Genomic DNA, 20,585 nt, shown 5'->3' with positions numbered 1-20,585 from the left:
ACCTGCGTTTAAAATTAATATTAAATAGTAAAGAACTTTTATGTGTCAAATACATCAATTTTTGTTACAGCTATTTTGTTTTTTCAACAACTGCCCCATCCATACATAAGGATAATGGCTCCTTGCTCTGGTCCATATAGTTGAGAATGCCATATGGGTATCATTCTAACTGCTCTCCTATGCGCAGTTTTGTTTTTAAAAACTCTGTAAAGCCTCCACTATATAGACAGGTTTTAAAATCCTTATATAGCTATATTATCTGTATGAAATGTAACTCAGTGCATCCTATAAATATCATCTCAGTGACAGCATTTTTAATGGTTATCTTTAATCTTTGCTCTAAAGCTGTAAGTTGTCTGGTACAGCACTGTAGTACAGCACTTTGATTTTACAAATAATTACCTAGAGAGATAGTAAAGAAAAAGCCTCCATATAGGTCATAAAGTTCATCTCTTAAAGTATGTAGTACATACTATACTGGGACTAATGTAAAAAAACTGCTAAAGTGACTAGATGGTAGACTTTGGTTTTGACAAGTACACAATTGTTCAGAAAACTGAATATCCTATAGTCCTCTGTAGCAAATAGTAAACTATAAATTAGAGGTCATCACCATTTATATTAACATATTCATTCATCTGTCCATCTTATTGAGCAGCTCCACATTAGATACTGAGTTAAGTACTAATACCACTACAATGTCCAAGACACTGTCATTGCCCTAGAGGAACTCCAGCTACAGTCAGCTGGTGACATAGTCATTTATAACGTTATGTAAAATGATTCTTTGTTCATCTCAAGCCCTAGGATCTTTTCCCAGCCCTAGGAAAAGCCTCTCCCAGCGCTCTAGCTCAAAGTAGTGATGCAGGGCAGGAGAAAAGAGCCACAAGCACTATACATAAAATTTAAAAAGTCTTAAAATATCTATATTGAGTACCGAGGACTGAAGACCTTCAGGCTCAATTTGGAAGGGGAATTGGAAATAACCTTAAGTCGGAAGGGCTTTTTGCCAGGTAAGCTTAAAAAGAGCTCCATAAGACGGAAGCAGTGAGGATAATTAGTCTGGTTTAAACAACTGCAGGAAACTGGGTCAATTTTTGTATATTTATAGGACGTATTGGCTGGATTTTAAAGGAGACCCGCCTACCTCCTACTTTCAGATAGGTGATATGATTATTTTAGAATACATAAATTTAGAAACAGGTTTAGGAGTGCATGTTTTAAGTTCATAATTTGTATATCAATTTTCTGTACCTTAAAGCGTATACATCAGAAAGTTTGCTATGTTTAGAAATAATTTACCATCATACACATTCTCTAAAAAAAAAAAAAAAAAACTATAACTTTAATGTTACATATAAATACCTTTGACTCAAAGTGATAGATACCACGTTAGGGCTTCTTGGATGAGATTTTTCTGTCTGTTCTATAACTCCTTGTCCTGCTCTTTTTGGTGACGCTGTCTGACTTCGAGTATCACTATATGGTGATGTTGTGGTACTAGCAGTTTCTTTAGGTACGTGGGTAGGAGATGGAGATGCAATCAATATTTTAATGTCTTCCATACCATCTTTTGTCAATGTTTTTAATTCATCAGTGGTGGCAGTGGCAGTGGTGGTGGTGGTAATAGCTGGTTCTGGCATTTGAGTCGGCTGGAATACTGTAATTGTGCTCTCACTTTGAGGGCTTGTAGAACTGCTTTCCAATGGTGATAATTGATCGAAGGAACGTAACTGGAAGTCATCATCCATAGGGATATAAGGAGCTAACATCTCCAGGTCTAAATCAGTGTCCTGTAAAACAACAACTACGTGAGTTTTTACAATGGCCACACCTTATTTAAAAAAAAGTTAAACTCAAAGTCACTTCAGACTAAAAGTTAATAGTTTAATAAAAATAGTTTAATAAAAACAAGTCTGTATACCTGAGTGGAAAATGGATTCTTTGCTTCCGTATCTTCAGCAAAAAGTTTCTCTACCAATTCCAACTTGAATTCATTGACCATGTCACTATCCACATCAAAACAATATTCACTGGGACTGGTAGGCTGTACAAAGAATTAAATATGTTAACTTTCCCTAATAAAGAAGACTGCATATTTTTTGCTCGTTGTTAGAATTCTCAAACCAGAATTCAGAGGATATGCAACAAAGTCCATCTGTTCTATCAAATTTTATCTAACTACCAAGAAGTTAAATTTTTGAATTAGCATTTTAACTAATTTTGCCAATGCTGTAGTCCCCCCCTTATCTGCAGCTTCACTTTCTGTGGTTTCAGTTACCCACAGTCAACCAAGGTCCAAAAATACTAAATAGGAAATTCCAGAAGTAAACAACTCGTAAGTTTTAAATTTCACATTGTTCTGAGTATGATGAAATATCACACCGTCCCACTATGTCCCGCCCTGGACATGAATCACCCTTTGTCCAGCATATTCATGCTACCCAACCATTCCTCACTTAGTTATCAGATCAGTTGTCATAATGCTTGTGTTCGGGTAACCCTTATTTTACTTAATAATGGCTCCAAAGCGCAAGAGTAGTGATGCTGGCAATTTAGATATGCCAAAGAAAGGCGCAAAGTGCTTCTTTTGAGTGAAAATGTGAAAGTTCTTGACTAAATAGGGGGGGAAAATCCCGTATGCTGAAGTTGCTCAGATCCACAATAAAAATAAATCTTCTATCAATGAAACTGTGAAGGAAAAAAATCCGTACTAGTTTTGCTGTCACATCTTAAACTGCAAAAGTTACAGGCACAGTGCATGATAAGTGCTTAGTTAAGAAGAAAATGGCATTAAATTTGTGGGTGGAAGACATGAACAGAAAACATGTTCTGATTGATGGAAACGTGTTGTGCTAAAAGGCATTGAGCCCTGTATGAAGACTCCAGTAAGGATCCCCTGAAACAAGTGACACCAAGCCATTAGTAAGGGATGGTAACACAGATTCAGGAATAGATTTGGACTGAAAAATATAAAAATTACTGGAGAGCCTGCATCTACTGATGAAGCTGCTGCCACATTTTTTGCAGAGGTGAAGCTAATTAGGGTTCAGTACTATCCGCGGCTTCAGGCATCCACTGGAGGTCTTGGAATGTGTCCCCCATGGGTAAGGGGGGACTACTGTAAACACATGTCTGACTATATGTAATATAACGTCATTTATAAAATTTAAAGATGGATTATGTGCTTATTCTAAAGAATAAAACTCATCTAATAATTCAATTCCGCACGGTACCCTATTGGTCAACTAGATGGTATACTCACTGGAACCTACCTTGAACCGAGGGTCACTTCCCTGTGGTGATAACATCTAACAATCTCACAGCTGCTCTGGGGGTTGGGGTGGAGACTTAAGTTCTATTAGTTGTATTCACCTTAATGACTATACTATTCTTTTATTAGTTTGGAACAAGAATTCTAAGAAAATTATAGCTATGTGTTCTAAGCATAAACTTGTGCTTCCACTATTGTAACATTTGTTAGATTTATTTTTGTTAGATTAAAAACAAAATGAATCAAACATTTTTGTGCTAGGCAAACTGAGCAACCAGAGCATATGGTGCATTATTCTCTAGAAGGCTATAAGATGTCAAATCTCCTCCTCTCATCTTGCCAGCTTGGATCAATAAATATTTAATGTAAAATTATTTACCTATTTAATTTTACCTAATTAAGACCTATGTGTGCCTCATTTATCAAGTTATAATATTCATCTCTCAGTTGCCCAACTCCTGAGCATAGTTTTAACATTAAGAAGCTCTGAAATTCAAGACTCTCTAGATTTAGAAATAGAGCCTTTGGTCTTACGACATCTTTGGTCTTGGCCCAGCGTAGCCCTTAAAGACGATTTTTATTGATTTGATAGCAAAACTAATATGAAGACAGAACTTGCATAAAAAAGTTACTAAGTATTCTGTGTAAGACTTGGTACTTTCATGTTACACTTATCCAGAATTTCAAAATAGTGATGGAAACTGGACTAAATTGGGCAGAGCTTAGGGTCCTTTAAGCCTTGCTTATAAGTCTTTTGCCACTGGGCAATTCTCCAACTCAAAGGGTAATATGTACGGACTAGAGCTATCGTAGGCATACACAATTTTGTTCTCTGTGGATGTTTAAATTCAAGGCTTTGTCTTACTGATATAAATATATAGAAGAGCAACTAAGTTTTACCTTTTGATTTATGTTAAGACAGTTCCTTCCCATGTTCCTATCTTTGACTAAAACATGCACTGAGGCCCAAGTTAAGCTCTTAACAGCTTTTTTAGTAATTTTTAAAGTGCTAAAATTCATACAAGCAAAACTGTGACTGGTGGTTCAAATTAAAGTTTGAATCGAATTTACGACTATATTTCTGAACATTAAAATCTGAAAGTTATTTTTTTCTTATTATATCATGACACCTACCTCGGGTGAACTTTGTCTAGTGCTTCCATCAGAAGGACTAGCGGGCTGGTCTTGAATCTGCGGCATGGTAAAAGAAAGTTCCAGTGACTCTGGATGCGGTTCTAATTTTAATGCAACTTCCTGGTTGAGTGCAGGGTCAGCACTACTTCGAAGTGGCTTTGGAGTTTCAGAGGCAGGTAATGGAGACATTGCCAAATTTATATTCTGCAATTTTTCACTGGATGAGGGGAGCATTACATCATTATACAACGGAACTTCCTCAAGTTGTTGGTCATCAGTTTCTGTGTCTGCAGGGAAAAAAAAATTAGTGAATTTAAAGAATATCTACATTTTAACGTCTACAGAAATATGTCCCCTTTTACCAAAAGTTTATCTAGTTCACTCAAACAATAAAAATGTTACCAAATTTTCCTTAATCAGAAAGTTTACAGATGTTACGGTATAACCATCAGTCTGAGTTATCTTTCCAACACACTACTGACAACTCTTAATCTATACAGCAGGAAAAAACCCTGTAATTCCAACCTTTTCATACCTTTTATTCATTAAAATTTATCCTAAATTCAGCTTATACTGTAATTTAAACTGAAACTACAGTTTTTATTTTCAATGTTTGATTATTATGTATGGTAATGACTACTTATTTATCGTTTAATCAACTATACCTATTGCAATACAACTCTGCTAAACAGTGGAGAAAATCTGACAGTAGGATATACAAATATCAGAGTAGCTGAGAAAAATTAAAGTGGGAAGAAGAAATACCTGAAGTACAATTTCCAACAATATTACAAAAGCAGGAATGCTGAGAAATTACAGGGGCAAAAATATTTAAGCAAATACCTTCAAGAAGACTATGATAAGCAAAATATATTAAGACCAATATCCAAGTGATTACCAACAAAAACTGTCAACCTAAAGTTCAGTTAAAATAGGCTTGCATCAGCAGACACAGTTTAGGCAATTAACAAAATAACTAAAGACCCACCATTGCTGCCAAAATCTAAAGATATGATTGTGTCTCCAGCAGCTGGGGCCAGCAAAGTTAAAGCATCAGGTTCCTTCTTAAGTTTATCAAAGAGGCTACTTGTATCTTCTGATTCAACTTTGGTGAAGAGCTGAGTCATTTTCATATCTGAAGATTCAACTGGTTTGAGGACACATTCCGTTTGTTGAAGGGAGAAAATCAAGTCGTGCTGAATAATACCACTGTCAAAAGAAAGAGATGAGTAATTCTTAAATGAGCACCTGACACAATGGGAGTGTGGGGGAGGGACCCCGAAATGACCTTGTCTCTTAAAAAAAAAAACAAAACTAGTTCATGAAAAGGAACATTTTAAGATGCTTTGACCTAATTTCTCATACATACTTGGTCACATTCATTCAGGGTTAAAAATACCAATAAAGACCTATTAAAATTCACAGTATAAGATAATTCAAATATTTGACTAATTTCAATTAAGAAACTTGAGCTATCCCTTTGGGAAGAGTGGTGGTGACAAAGGAATCAATGGTTAAGTATGACAAACAGATCTTCCCAATTTTTGTTGTCACACATACTGATACTAGCACTGAAGAACTCTTTGGCACTAATATATGACGTGTGACCTAAGGATGGTCCTGAATATAAAGATATATAGATAAATGACCAAGGTCTTTGCAAGAGTTGTGCCGTATTTTCTTTGGTCGTAGGAAAATATGGTGATGCCACCTATGGGAAAAGAATTAAAGAGGGATGATAAATAGCTCCATATTCATGTTTAGATTATATGTTAATTTTATTGCTCCTTTAATCAACAATTAAGTGTTTATTATGTGAAATGAACTGAAGATACAAAAACTAAAGTATCTAACCCTTGCCCTCAACAAGTTTATGTACCCAGTGTGAAAGTAAATGTGCAAACAATGAAAATACAAAGTAATAATTGCTAAAATGGAGAACAAACTTGGGCTCAAGTAGTTAGTATTTGTTAGGTAGACTGAAGGGGAAAAAGAACACTGCAAGTAACTGATTCTTATGTAATGGGAAAGTCACAAAAGAACTCTATGGCACTAATATTAAAACATTAAAAGACGGTGTCAGAATTGGCGAAAATAAAAACAGATTTTAGAAAGAGGGGTACATCTATGAAAGCACGGGAGTATAGAAGATAATAACAAGAAATGATGCTATGCAAGTAGGTAAGGGTTTATCCTGGGGGTGATAAAGGGATCTTTAATATAATTCTAAGGAAAATGGGATAAGCAGATATCCATGCAAGAAAAATCAGCCTGGTGGTAATGTGGAAGATGGACTAGAAGGGGGCAGTCACCTATTGAAATTGATCAAATGAAAGATTAGTTTATGATATCCATAATATTCACAAGCCCATCAACTAAGAGTTAAATAATATACAAGAACCATGCATCCCATTATACAGCCTTTTATAGTAATTTCACATAGAATTTCATTTAATCCTCATCGTTCCTGTATGGATGAAATTCAGAAAAATGAGACTTCCCTAATGTTATGGAGAAATGACAGAGCTATGACACAAACCTAACTATTCCAAGGTCAGTATTCTTCCTACAAAAATAACATCACTGCCTTGAGATAATATATACTGACTGTGTATGACTAGAACAAACTAATCCAAATTTGGTAGGTTTTTTCCCAAGGTTTTTTTAAAAAATGGAGTGAAAAGGATGGGAATGGATAGCTGCTGACAGGAGTTAGTGGAATCACTGTAGAATAGCAGCTGGCCTGGAAATACAAGTTAGAGTATTTAGGTAGAAATGTAAAAGTAAAATAAAATTCAGTTAATGTTTATACTCTTCTATAAAGGAACAGAGTGTCTAAAAAGACTTATTAGTTGTCCCCCAAAATATTTTTTCCAAGCTTACCTCACAACGTAATTTACACATACAATGCACTGTGGTTGAGAATTCTTAGTGTTATATATGACAGTCGCTTGAGTTTCAACCCAGACGTATCCACCTCTTTTGGCAAGCATCCTGTACTGCCCTGTGGTGACTTGTCCTTTAGTAAACACTAGGAGTAAAATAGAAAGAGTCATGCAGAGAAAATAACTCAATTGTCAATCAAATGAATGGATGCTGAATGTTGATCATTGTTTTAGAAACAATTACTTTAATGGAATCAGTTGTAACTGTTTAAATTCAAAGAGGAAAAGCCCCAGCATAGCTGAAAATGTACCCATTTCATTCTTCTAACCCCCAAAATAAACTCCTTTCCTGCCACTAATCTTCACTTTAAATAAAATGAAAGCCAGAAATGAGGGACAGCAGTGAGTAAAATTCCTTTAATGACTTACATGTTGGAAGCAGAAAGACTAGAGAATGAAAAATCAAGAAAGAACATTCAAGAAAGAAGACTGCTATCATTTCCTTAAATTCCTGCTGTAGTTTCCAGAAAACCAAAGATGCTTCAAATAGCTGTGCTAGCGTATTTGAATCTCAACTGATACCGTTCTGAAGTCTTCTGGCAATTTAGGCAATCTTAATTATTGATTTGGGAGAAAGTACTAAATAGTCATGATGATATCATGAGTATTGGGGCCCTGATTATGGACTTGAGCCTATTCTGTAGTTCAAGACTAAACTCAGTGACATTCAAGCACCCCCAATCACATTGGGAGGTCATGTTTAGGTACAGACTAAACAGGCAAGTGAAAAATTCCAAAGGTTTACTTACCAGGGGACCTTCAAATAACATTTGAGTAAAACAGAGAAACATATCTTATGTCAAGGGTACTTATTATTACTAGTGCATGTTGATCACCTTCACTTTGCTAAACAATTCACTTCACTGAATAATTACTTTCTGAGTACCTTCTATGTGCCAACCACTGAATACTTAGGTATGAATTCTGAAAATGATACTATAGTAATCTATATTTTTGAGTTTTTGTATTCAAAATGCCAGGGAATTTTTAGATATTAAATGATTCTGCTTTAACTGGTATTGGTTGTAAGAAATACAAAACATAGATTTAATGATCAAAATCTCTTATGAAAAGTTTTATTATTTAGTTTGGGAAAGACTGGTTAATATTAACCAAAAAGTTACATGTACGACCAAACAGTTGTACTGCTGCAAGAGACTGCAAGAGTTAAACAGAATATCTATGAGTTCCTCCATTGTACTTACTATCATGATGAGTTTTGGTCAGATGATCAGAGTCCAAAGCATGATAATATTCATAAATAGAGCGGCCCAAAAGTTCTTCTGGCTCATATCCCATCAATTCAGTAATTCTGTTAAACAAAAAAAATGTAAGTACGAAGAAGAAAAAGAAACTAATTGATAATTGAAGATTTAGCTTCTCCAGAATAACTTACATGCATTAATCTTCGACAAGTGAATTTTTAAAACTAAAGATCATTTTTCTTTGCTGAGAATAAATTTATATCTCACCTTTAGTAATTCTGCAATTACTAAATGCAGCACCATCCATTTCCTCTAGATTTATCCTGTTATTTGACTCTTTTATCCCCTTCACCCAAACTTGTAACCTATTTTTATCAGTTTATTGTACATACTTTTGGGAATAAGACAGGGTATTAATAGATATAATTAATGCTAAATTGAATGATAAAAGTTATAAAGCTAGTCACTGGCATTTATTTTAAAATATAGATGAAATCCACATTATTGTACATAAAACCAGATTCTGTGTGTGTGTGTGTGTGTGTACACAAAACCAGCTTCTTTCTATGCCAGTTCCCTTAGACAAAGCTTCACTTTGGGAATCAATATCCACTACAAAATTTTAGTTTCATTAACCAGAGTATCCACATTAAATGGGAATAAAGGAATACCTATTATGTTGGTTTTGGAAGGTGCTCTTATACTTTGTTTTTGAAATTAATTACATAAAATTATAGGAATTAATTTCAGATGAAACAATGATATCAAATTGAAAATGGACTAGAAAGTAATCCAGTTACCCCTTCTGGTTTCCTGGAATTTCCTTTAGACAGAGACTAAATCTTACTCCTCTCTGTAACCACAGTCTGAAATTGAACCCATTTCATGAGATAGAGAAAGCTGTCTTCTTAGCACTACTTAAAAGAAAAATGTTCTTTTCTGGGAGTAAGACATGAATTAAGCTTTTCAATTTCTCAGACTTTGGATTCCAAAGGACTTTCTGAGGTTCAAGCAAAAGTTATATAATATACTGTGTCCAAAAAAAACAAACAAACCCTAATTAACTACAGAAAGCACACAGGGAAGATATCCCTCTTCTAACAAATGTATAAAAATAATACTGTTTGTGTTGTCACACTTTAAAGCAAGATCTGTCATAGTTTATTCCAAAAGAAATAAACAGAAAGCAGATTTGTAAAAAACCAAAAATTAAACCAAGCCAAGCCAAAATCTAGAATTCTTTACAAAGGGATATCCCTAAACACATCTACACTAGGTGGCAGCATTTCAAAGCAAACAACGTGTTGTAAAAAGCCAGACCTCTCTTTAAATTACGCTTTAAAAATAATTTTAATTGGTCTTATGTAGGTTATGTTTAAAGAATATTCCCATGGAATTATTTTTTTCATTATTTGATCTTTTATACACCTGGCACTGTTCTAGGTGTGACAATGGAAAGACAAAACTCATCATTGTGGCTGATCTCCTGGTACACTACACTACTTATGGAATAACGTGGTTAAGTGCAGTGATGAGAATCTGTTGCAGGAATTGTAGGAAACAACCCTACCCAGGAGAAAGGAATGATGGGGTAATGGACAGCTTCCTATAAGAGATTTATGCGTTGAAGTATAGAAGAGAGTTGAAGAGAGAGCAAGCCATTTCAGGAAGAAGGTCTACCACAAGCATAGACAGAGATGACAAACTGCTTGACACTGTACAGGCAACAAAGACTCTGATGTGGTTAGTGGGGGCTAGTGGAAAGATACGAGGCTGGGAAAGTAGGCAGGAAGATCAGATTAACGAGGGCCTTGTATAGCATGTTGAAAAGCTCTGATTTGTTGAGATGTCAATCTTTGCTTCTCAATCTGAGTTACATCTACCACTAAGGGATGCAGAATGTCATAACATAGGGGCGGACTGTGAGCTCAGTTGGTTAGAGCACGATGCTTGTAACACCAGGGTTGCCGTTTCGATCCCCATATGGGCCAGTGTGAGCTGCACCCACCACAACTAGATTGAAACAACTACTTGACTTGGAGGTGATGGGTCCTGGAAAAACACACTTAAAATAAATAAAAGTAAAAAAAAAAAAAAAGTCACAACATAAATAGCAAATATTTTCCAGGAAGGTCAATTTTATTCATATTTGAGGAAGAAAGGCAAACTTAATTTAATTTTAGAGAATTACACAGCTTTTATTCTGTACCAAAGAGGAAAAGTGATCCAGAAAATTTAATCAAAAAGTATTTTTAACAGATTGGGAAACCTGTGGTCTAAAGCAACTATACAGTACACCATCCATTCATTTTAACTGTCTTGAGGGCAGGAACTATTAATCTTCATTTCTACTTTAGTACCAGTTATAGTGCCATGCACATAGTAGGTACTCAAATAAATGTCCTGAATGATTATAAATGGAAATTGGTATAGTAAATAACAGCTGCTTGTGGGATATTCTGGATGTTATAAGTTTCATACCTTAGATTTTCTTAAAATTCGGCAAAATTTTGTCTATGTCTTTCTTCTTAGGGGTTATAGATGTAAAGAAGTTCCTGGAAAGAACTCTAACCAGAAAACTAACAATTTCCTGGTCAAAGTCAAAACCTTACTTGACTATGTCTAAGTTGGCTCGCTTTACTCCTCTGTCATGATCTTTCTGCTAATTTTCTGATATAACCAGAAGGGGAATGTCACTCCCTCTCTTTCTAGCTCCATTACTCCCACCCCCCCATCTTTCCCTACACTTTGTTACTAAGTCAAAAAAATAAACAAAAAAATCCTCTAAAAAGAATGGGCGTTTCTGTTCTATCATACACTCACATGAATACTGGCAGTAAACAGTAAACATCATAAAATATTTTTTAGCTATTTTACCTTCATTTTTCTTAAAGCTGACATCAGAGGTAACCAGCATTCATTAAGCATATTAGGCACTCAACAAACTCTTTTAATCCTTACAACAGCCTTTTGAAGTATGATCCTTATTTTAGATAAGGAGGATGAGATTTAGAACAGTTGAGTTCTAAGACTAAGGCCATGCTGTAAGTACCAGAGCTGCAGGGCAGGACTGAATCCAGGATTATGTGATTCCAAAGCCAGCACTTGGTCACATTGCCTTGTTGAGTGGGGTGGGGGTTTCTTATCTACATAAGGGCCAAGTGCTTAAAACTGGTTTTCTCATACAATCTTCAAGATGACCCAACTAAAGCAGGTGTTACTAAAGATGAAGAAACTGATACTCAAAAAGAACTAATGTGTCCAAGGTCATTTCAATATAGGCAGCAGTCAGGATCTAAAGTCTGGCTACAGAAACCATGTCTTTAGCTACCGTTATACAGCCTTACAGTAAAACAATAGGACAAGCAGGTAAATAATTACAAAAGTAGAATAAACGCTGTAACAGACGTAGGTACAAGGAACAGTTTCATTTCTTGAAGAAACAAGGAAAACTCCACAAAGGAGCAGATGCATAGGTGGCTCTTAGAAGGTAAGTATGAGTTAAGAATTGAAGAAAATAAGTATGTGCAAAGGCACTAAGACAATAAAATGGCATGTGGAGCTCTCTGGCTATAGTGTGTTAGGAGACACATCAGAAGGGGTTCCCTAATTAATCTGGAGAAGTGGGCAGAGGCCAGATCATAAATATCTTTGCTTGCCATGCTAAGAAATTTAGATTTTTATTGTGTATGTCTATTTTTTTTCAGCTTTTCAAAATACGTATTGTCTTTTGATAAATAAAAATCTCCTGCGCTCTAGTATTTTTATAAACGAAAGCTTTTTTGTGTGAAGCAAGCATTTGAGGCATTTTCAATAGGACAATGACATGATCTGATGATCACATTAGGAAATCCACGTTTTATATCTCATCCAGGTTTCTAAAACTGTCTCTGCCCCCACAAGTCTGGGGGCAGAGACAGTTTAAGAGACTATGGCAACAGGCCAAGCTAAGCCAAAGGTAATAGTGAGCTGAGGAATTCAATGAGAGCAAGGATGGAAAGGAGGGACTGGAGCAAGAGCTACAAGTACCTAGTAAATCTGTGAAATTTAGAAACCAATTAAGTGTAGATAATGAGGGTAAAAGGAAAGTTAAGGATGACTTTGACATTTTTTCTGCAGTCATGTGTCTACAGTGGTATATTTAACCAAGATAGGCATTATCTGGAGGAAAACCAGTTTTTGAAGTTGTTACTGTTTTGGGCAAGTAATGGTGCACTTCAGTTACAGAAGTATTTAGTTTACAATACAGAAGAGTATCTATCCAGATAAAAGTATCAAATTGACAATGAAATAGAAATAGGAATATAAATTTGGGAAATGGCCATAGAAACCACAGGCAGGGATAAAACTGCTCCGGGAAAATACACAGGGTTAGATGACCAAAGACTTTTCTTTCTATTCCATAAGCAAAAGTAAACTATCCTCCCTCATGTTATGTGGTGTATGCATATGTCTTTGAAATATATTTGTTTTCTCTTTAGAGTCACTAAAGAAAAAAGACCTCATCTTAATTTCGGAATAACACCTGATAGAGTAAGTACTCATAGTACATAGTGTGTGCTCAATGTAGCTGAACTAATCTACAAAGATAATCTAGTATTATGGAGTTCTAGGATGTATCATGGTATTCAGTTTAGTGGAAGGAAACATACATAGTCTTTACTACAGTGAACAGTAAAAAAATGAATTGTGGACTAATTAAAAATTTCAAGTTATATTTTATATCACATTTACCTTTCATCACAATAAGAAAATTTCATATCCAGACTGTGACGACTGAGAAAAGTCTTGCTGTCTAATGGAATTTCAATATTTGATGGATGAGGAATGGGTTCACAAATCAGCACCAAGCACGTCATCGGTGGTTTCTTATACCCACACTGAGATTGGTTACTGTTGGTATCGTACACATGAATATGTCCTGTGCAGTGAAGTACCTGTGTATGAAGAAAACAAACTAGATTTTTTTTTTTTTTAAATATACAACGCCAGAAAAAAAGAAAATGTAGAGGTAAATACTGGAGTCTGACATGGTAAAATAGTAAGCTTTGATCAAATTTACAGTCTTTAAATTAACTTTCTTTCTGAAATTCAATAAATGTTTTCCTTACACCACCACCCATGACCTACTCGTCAGGCACCATAAATTACTCTTTTAAAAAATCTCCATACAAATCTGGGCTTTTTCATTCATTTGGTCATCACAGCTGTTTGATGGTTATTCTTGCTTTGATATCTGTTTTAACACTGAACAAATAAATTATACAACAATGAACAGAAAAGTAACCTCTATCAAGATTCAAACACTGGATGGTTGGCAAAGCCAACTGATTAAGTTATCGTGGTACACCAGTGTCACAATTCACATGATTTAAGTTCATGCCTCAAACTGGCAAGTAATTACAGTTTTGGATGTTAAATCTGCAAATGCCAAGGAACAACTCTAAGTTTTTCCTCACAAATCTAGTGCTATCTTAATACTACCAATGTCAAGATGTATGAAGTTATCTATAAATCAAACGCATCACCACTCACAAATCATTTTTACTTACCTTCCATGTTGCAGACTTTATGTTCATAGTTCTCCCCCGGCTAGTTAGGGTACACTTCATTCTGAGAAAAAAGCTTCGCTGTGTATTTTGCTCTTTACCCTTTTTCACAAGGCCTAGGGAAAGCATGAAATTAAGTTTGAAAAACATAATTAAATATGCAACTTTGTTATAGTAAGAGTAGCATAGTACCCAGAACCTAGGGGCTGTTCAATTATCCATCTCAGCACACAAAGAGATTCACACTCGCTTTGCCCACACCAACACATCCAGCAATCTAACACACTCCAGTCAGTAACAGGTTCACAGCAGCAGGGATGACCTGAGTTGGTTAAATGAGACTCTGTATTTGGGTAACAGTTAATCATTTCACATTCAAGCCAGTAAAGTTAGTCAAATTGCAAAGAAATATAAATATGGTATGAATTTATCCTACAACTAACTGTGCCATCAGTGTATAAGCACATCCAAACGAACTTCAGCAAACTCTGCCAAACCTTTATATATGTTAGCTCAATTTATAATAAGCACTCCATTATTTATAGAACTTTGAAATTAGCACATTTCTTTTTAATAGCAAATAACATTTTTATATATCTGATTTTTGCTTAGATCTTCCTATAAGCTGAGCAAATTATTTCTGCTTTATTTAGGGAAAAACATATTAAATGACTCTTCAAAGCAAAGTTAGAATTAAATAAATTCAAGTCTGTTTATTCCCATTCCAAACCACATATAACTAAAAAATAAGATTATCCTAAGGTGGCTAAGAAAATGGCAACTTGGGGGTTTGAGGGGATGGGTGAGAAAGGTGAAGGGATTAGGAAGTACAAATTGGCAGTCACAAAATAGTCATGGAGATATGAAATACAGTATGGGGCATGTAATCAATAATGTTGTAAAGACTATGTAGGGTATCGATGGGTACTGGACTTACCAGGGGGATCACTTCAAAGATGATATAAATGCCTAACCACTGCACTGTACACCTGAAACTAATATTAAATGTCAGCTATAATTAAATATATATATGTATACACACAAACACATATATATAGACATGGGATGAAATATACAGCATAGGGAATATAGTCAATAGTACTGTCATAGCTATGTATGATGTCAGATGGGTAGTAGACTTGGTGGGGTTATCACTTTGTGAGGGGAGTATGTCTAATCATGTTGTTTTGTACACCTGAAACTAATAATAAATAAATTAAATAAATAAATAAATAAAATTAAAAAAAAAATAGCAACTAGATTTCTTATCTTCATTGATCGGTCTGATGTAAAACAAATACAAAAGTATTCATTATTCAGGAACTGGACTAGATATTGCAAGCAATACAAAGATAAATAAGACACACTGCCTGTCTTGAGAAGTTAAAAATTTAGTAGATGTAGTAAGGCCAAGAACAACAATACAATGCAAAGTAAGTGCCCAAGACTTACAACACTTTCTTTAAAGAGGCATAGAAGAGAGCTTAGAGGATAACTTCTAGTGAAGGGGAAATCAAGAAGTTCTTAGAAAAAGAGACATTAGAATTTCAATAAGTAGAAATTAATTAGAAGGGTATTCCAGGCAGAAGGAAGAGAATAAAAAGCAGAGGTGGGAAAATAGCACGTTTGGGGAACAGTACTAGATAGTGCAGTGTGGCCACAAGATAAAATACATGAAGGAGAGTAATGCGACAACTAGAGGAGGTCAGGCTTAAATATACAACATGGAACATCTAAAAAATTCTGATGTGGGAAGTACAATCAGGAAGTTAAGGAGTATTAATTGAGCAGCAATACACAGGATGTGTAAAATTTAGAATACATGATGGTAATGAGGGGCTGAAAAGTAGAAGTGAAAAGAAGGGTGACAGAAGACAAATGAAGAGGTAGAATCTATAAAAACTTGAAAACTAATGGAAATGAGAAAATTTTTGAAAAGATTTAAAGCTTTTTAAGGCTAGTGTATTGAAAAAAAAGTGTCAAGCAGAAAAGAAACAACTTTAAATGAGGCCAGATTAGCTAGAAATGCTGGACTCTTGAAGCAGTTATAGTTCACACTTTTACTAATGGAACTAGGCAAGTTGGGGCAGTCTTGGTACTAATACAAGTCATTTGGCTTTACTTAAATAAGGATGAATTTGCCCTCTTTAGAAGCGTTTGAGAGTGGATTTTAAAAAGATGCCACAGAACTACACTCGTCTTGGTGATGGTATACAGGTAGGGGTGTGTGTGTGTGTGTGTGTGTGTGTGTGGTAGTAGTGGTGGTGGTGGTGGTGGTGGTGGTGGTGGTGGTGGTGGTGGTGGTGGCGGCGGCGGCGGCGGCAGCAGTAGAGGTCCAACATGTAAAATCTTTGTGGTATTTTCAGTCCTTCATAATCTAAGCTTGAACTGGACTAATCTTTGGAAACCCAAAGCCTTTGAATTGGGACATGAAGAGAATTTTAAAACCAAGGTAATTGAAAAGTATTAGCATTTTCCTAATGGAAAAAATACATTTTTTTTAAAAAAATCAATTTTCAGCCTTCTAAAAATAAATCATATTTTATAATTTATTAGATTGGTACAAAAGTAATTGCAGTTTAAAAGGTTAAAAATAGTTGCAAAAACCGCAATTACTATTGTACCAACCTAATAACAACATCTAAATCACCTTTTTAGAATTTAAATGAAAGAATAATAGGACTATATTGTGTGCACACACCACTGGCTCTTAAAGTATCATTAAAATGTGATGCGCTGTAGCAGCCCCTCTTTTCTAAAAGTAAAAATCTGCATTTTTGTTTCCCAACAAAACATTACAAATGAATTGACTGCATTAGGAATGATTTCAAAAAATGTTCATGTTCTTAAAAAAAAAACAAACACTGGGTTAAAAACATACATTTAAACTATATTAAGTAGACTATATCCGATTTAGAATAATGCATTAACATCATTACCAAATCAAAACAAGACATCCTAATATCCATCCATTTATAGTCTAGCCTAAGGGAAGCACTGAGCAGCCAATACAAATCTCCAAATCTAAACACCAGAACTCATATATTAAACTCACTGACAACCCACTTAGGTCCTTGCTCAGAATGTATTTACTCCTTTATACAGAATTCTAAAAAGCATGCATTTGCTTTCGAAGTTCACAGTATGAAATTAAAAAACAGGAGAGTGCTCCTACTGACAAGGTGAAAAATGGCAGTAAAATGTAGTGAGAGTGGGTGAACATCAAAAGAATTCTAAAGTGTTCCGTGTGGACTCTAGAGCCAGTCCACCTGAGTTTTACCCAGGCTCTGCCATTTACTAACCTAGTAATCCTGGGCAAGCCACTCAACAACTGTGTGCCTCAGTTTCCTCAGCAAGACAAATAATAACAGTAACTTCACAGGGTTGTGAGGAATAAAGGCGATAAGGCACAGAAATGCAGAGATCCATGTCCTGGCACACAGTGATCTCTCAGTAGAGGTTAACTATTATCATAAATGAGATGAGATGAAAAAGAAACCATGAAAAGACTATTCAAAAGTACTATAAACTTGAGGTTGTTTAATACAGAAGCCAACAAACTTACACACTTAAACTGGAGAGCTGCAAAGAACTCAGAGCACAGTGACAAATTTTCATTGTGGTTAATTTCCAGTTATTAAATAAATGTTAAATTATGATCAGCATTTTCTGTTTAAGAGGGCACAGATATGAAAGGACTTTATTTACTTAAGTTTTTGTAATTTAAGAGGTATTTTCCCAACATCTTGGAACATTTGATTATTTTTATCAATTCATTTCTCAGAGTTAAAAGTCTTAGCAGGTATTTTTTGTTGTTACTAATATGGGGCATCCATAATGTAGTACTTTGTAATCTAATTACTATCTCTCAAATTGTTGGGAACATCGGAAGAGGGCAACAAATAAGCAATAACTTTGCTCTTTAAAACCTGGTGAACTTTCTTTCCTTTTTCTTGGGCCTTTAGAAAGCTTGAACCCAAACTGGCACCTCAACTTTAATAACTACTATCTAAAATCCTATTATCTGCCATTTGTATTAATGATTTCCCCTTTCCTTAAAGTTATATTTTAATTTGTAACTTCCTTGGTCCTGATTTTTATTTATTTTTCCATTTTATTTTATCTATTCTTATACCTATGTAAGTATGGAATTAACGAAGCTTTACAAAATTTTTTAAATCTATTTTAATGAAATTCCTAAAGAATAACACGGATTTAACAAAGGCCAACATTTTATTAAACATGGAATGATGTTTTGCCTTAGATAAGTAAAACAGGAAAATTTTTTAAAAATTAGTAACATAATCTAATTAGGTAAAACCACATCACATTAAATCAAACAATAGACTTTTCTTCTCACCATTTCTGTGTGTAAGCATTTCTCTCATTTCCTCATGGTCACATGGATGAGTAAAGTCAAACACACTGTGTCCAGTTAGTTCAAACTGTAAATAGATTTTTAAAAATTAGATCTGTATTATAAAATCATAAAAACATACAGAAAGACTTAATATTTGGGTATTTTACCTGAGTTAATCCCATGTATTTGTTTACATTATCAGAAATGTAAATCATGTCACCATCATCTGTGAGAACCATAACAAAACCATCCAGGGCCTTCAAATAAAAGCAATTCATCTGTGCCTTCATTTCATCTTCAATATCCAAATCACCTAAAAAGGTCACACAAACAGGAAAATAATTAGTTAAAAAGTTATATTTAAATGGCAACAATATTTTTTTATAGTTTTCCCATACACTTTATTTAATATATACGAAAAAAAAAATTTTCTGTATATTTAATTTTACCCCAGTACTCCCCTTTTAACACAGGAAGACTAAAATTAGATTTGCCAGTTACTTTTAACAATTAAAGTAATGTAGCAAGGCAAACCATTGAAAAGAGAAAGAAGGGCCATGTTATTAAAAGACAGGTAGGTAGCTAGACAGGTAGGTAAGTGAGGCAAGAGAAAAAGAGGGGGGAAAGGCCAGTGTCTATATTCCTGATTGAAGCTTTAAAAGCAGGTAATCAAAACTGTCTTATTAAGGAAGAATTAAGATATGACCATCCTCTAAATATAATTTCTAAGTACTTCTAGTTTCTAATTTTTAGGCCTATTTTGCCCTGGTAAAACAACTCACCAGCATCCAGAAGTTTCCTCACACGCAAATAGCTGATGGTAAGCCTCATAACAGAAGCTTTATCAAGATGCGAACTCACATGATGGGGAAGTGGCAATTGATGAGCAAGCTCATAAAAAACTTCAGACTCTTTACTTCGCCGAGATCTGGCTGCATCTCTAGACTTTTCTTTTCGACGTTCAGAACTTATCCTATTTAACAAAAAAGGGGGGGGACGGGACAGAAAATTCGTAAATTAGTTTTACTTTGTTTGAATAAAACTAATTTTACATTTTGCTTACCACAGAAGGATTAGAAGATGCCATGTAACTAGAGATTTGACTACAATATGAATGTATTTTTATTAAAGACAGTTACACAAGATGAAGCTTTAAACCTGTCTGAAGCAGGTGTTTTCTCCCTGACATGTCAAATTGGAGATGATGTTTTTGTTTTAGCCAAAATCTGAAAAGTAGCCTGTATATCTAAGGCTGTACTTTCATAGCCATTCAAAAGTCATCTCAACATAGAGAAATCATGATTAAGTCTAGAAAAATGAAAGTTGTACATAGTAACTTGGAAACAGGTACTTTTAAGCAGGTAGGACAATAACAGCTACAAACTTTTGTTTTGACACTAGTACTTTCCTGCCCCCCACCTTACCGGAGGAACTATATTGACTGTAAGCCATAGGAATTTATATTAGCAGCTATAATGAGCTACTGTTTTCAGGTTGCTTACTCTCTTAGGGGCCCCTTATCTATCACTATCACAACAGGTACCAAATAAATGTGGGGTATGGAAGAATAACAAAGAAGTGGCACAAACCTAAGAATTTAAACAAATGGGTTAGCAAAGATTAATAAAGGTGTCAATACAATGACGTATTTTAGGGAGCTCTTCTAAGAATAAAGTCAGAAAGATTTTCCTAAGTCATACCAAGCAGAGCTGTCTTCCTTTGCTTAACTGTATAGAACCATGTATTCCTCCTGACCCAGCTGAAGGCAAACAAGGCTGAACCTGGTTCTGTCCTTCCTTCGCTTCTCCTTTAATACTTACTAAAACCTACTACCTATGTGCCAAACACTACACTGTACTAGGTGCCTGGTTCTCTCATAATAACCTATAAATATGTTAAATATCATCCCTGTCTTACAGATGAGGAAATGGAGATTCAGTAGGTTAAAAACAGCCATTGTGTAGCAGATGGGATTTGAACCCGGGTGTGTTTTTATTCCAAAGTCTTTGCTCTTCCACAATGTTTTGTCTTAATGGAGAATGCTGCTTCCTATGACCCAGCTGCTCTCCTATGACCCTCAACCTAATCCTGCTAAGTCAATTATTTATTACATGTTGA

General features: G+C 35.0%; 1 protein-coding gene across 1 annotated transcript in view; it reads right to left on the bottom strand.

Annotated features, from left to right (window-relative positions):
* HIF1A (hypoxia inducible factor 1 subunit alpha) overlaps window positions 1-20,585 on the bottom strand; it is a 40,830-nt gene that overhangs the window by 3,884 nt on the left and 16,361 nt on the right. The window contains exons 2-12 of the mRNA XM_019750771.3: window positions 19,250-19,440; window positions 18,635-18,780; window positions 18,468-18,552; window positions 14,111-14,223; window positions 13,293-13,495; window positions 8,559-8,665; window positions 7,292-7,439; window positions 5,397-5,617; window positions 4,409-4,695; window positions 1,925-2,047; window positions 1,366-1,793 (exon numbers count right to left, since the gene is read on the bottom strand). Of these exons, the coding sequence (XP_019606330.1) occupies window positions 1,366-1,793; window positions 1,925-2,047; window positions 4,409-4,695; window positions 5,397-5,617; window positions 7,292-7,439; window positions 8,559-8,665; window positions 13,293-13,495; window positions 14,111-14,223; window positions 18,468-18,552; window positions 18,635-18,780; window positions 19,250-19,440 (2,052 nt within the window). The remainder of the gene's footprint in view (window positions 1-1,365; window positions 1,794-1,924; window positions 2,048-4,408; window positions 4,696-5,396; window positions 5,618-7,291; window positions 7,440-8,558; window positions 8,666-13,292; window positions 13,496-14,110; window positions 14,224-18,467; window positions 18,553-18,634; window positions 18,781-19,249; window positions 19,441-20,585) is intronic.

The sequence above is a fragment of the Rhinolophus sinicus genome, chromosome 3, assembly GCF_057876585.1.
Source record: "Rhinolophus sinicus isolate RSI-liver-muscle chromosome 3, RSI-T2T, whole genome shotgun sequence".
NCBI classification, from domain to species: domain Eukaryota; kingdom Metazoa; phylum Chordata; class Mammalia; order Chiroptera; family Rhinolophidae; genus Rhinolophus; species Rhinolophus sinicus.
The sequence above is the reverse complement of the archived record's forward strand: the minus strand, read 5'-3'. Positions and strand labels throughout refer to the sequence as shown.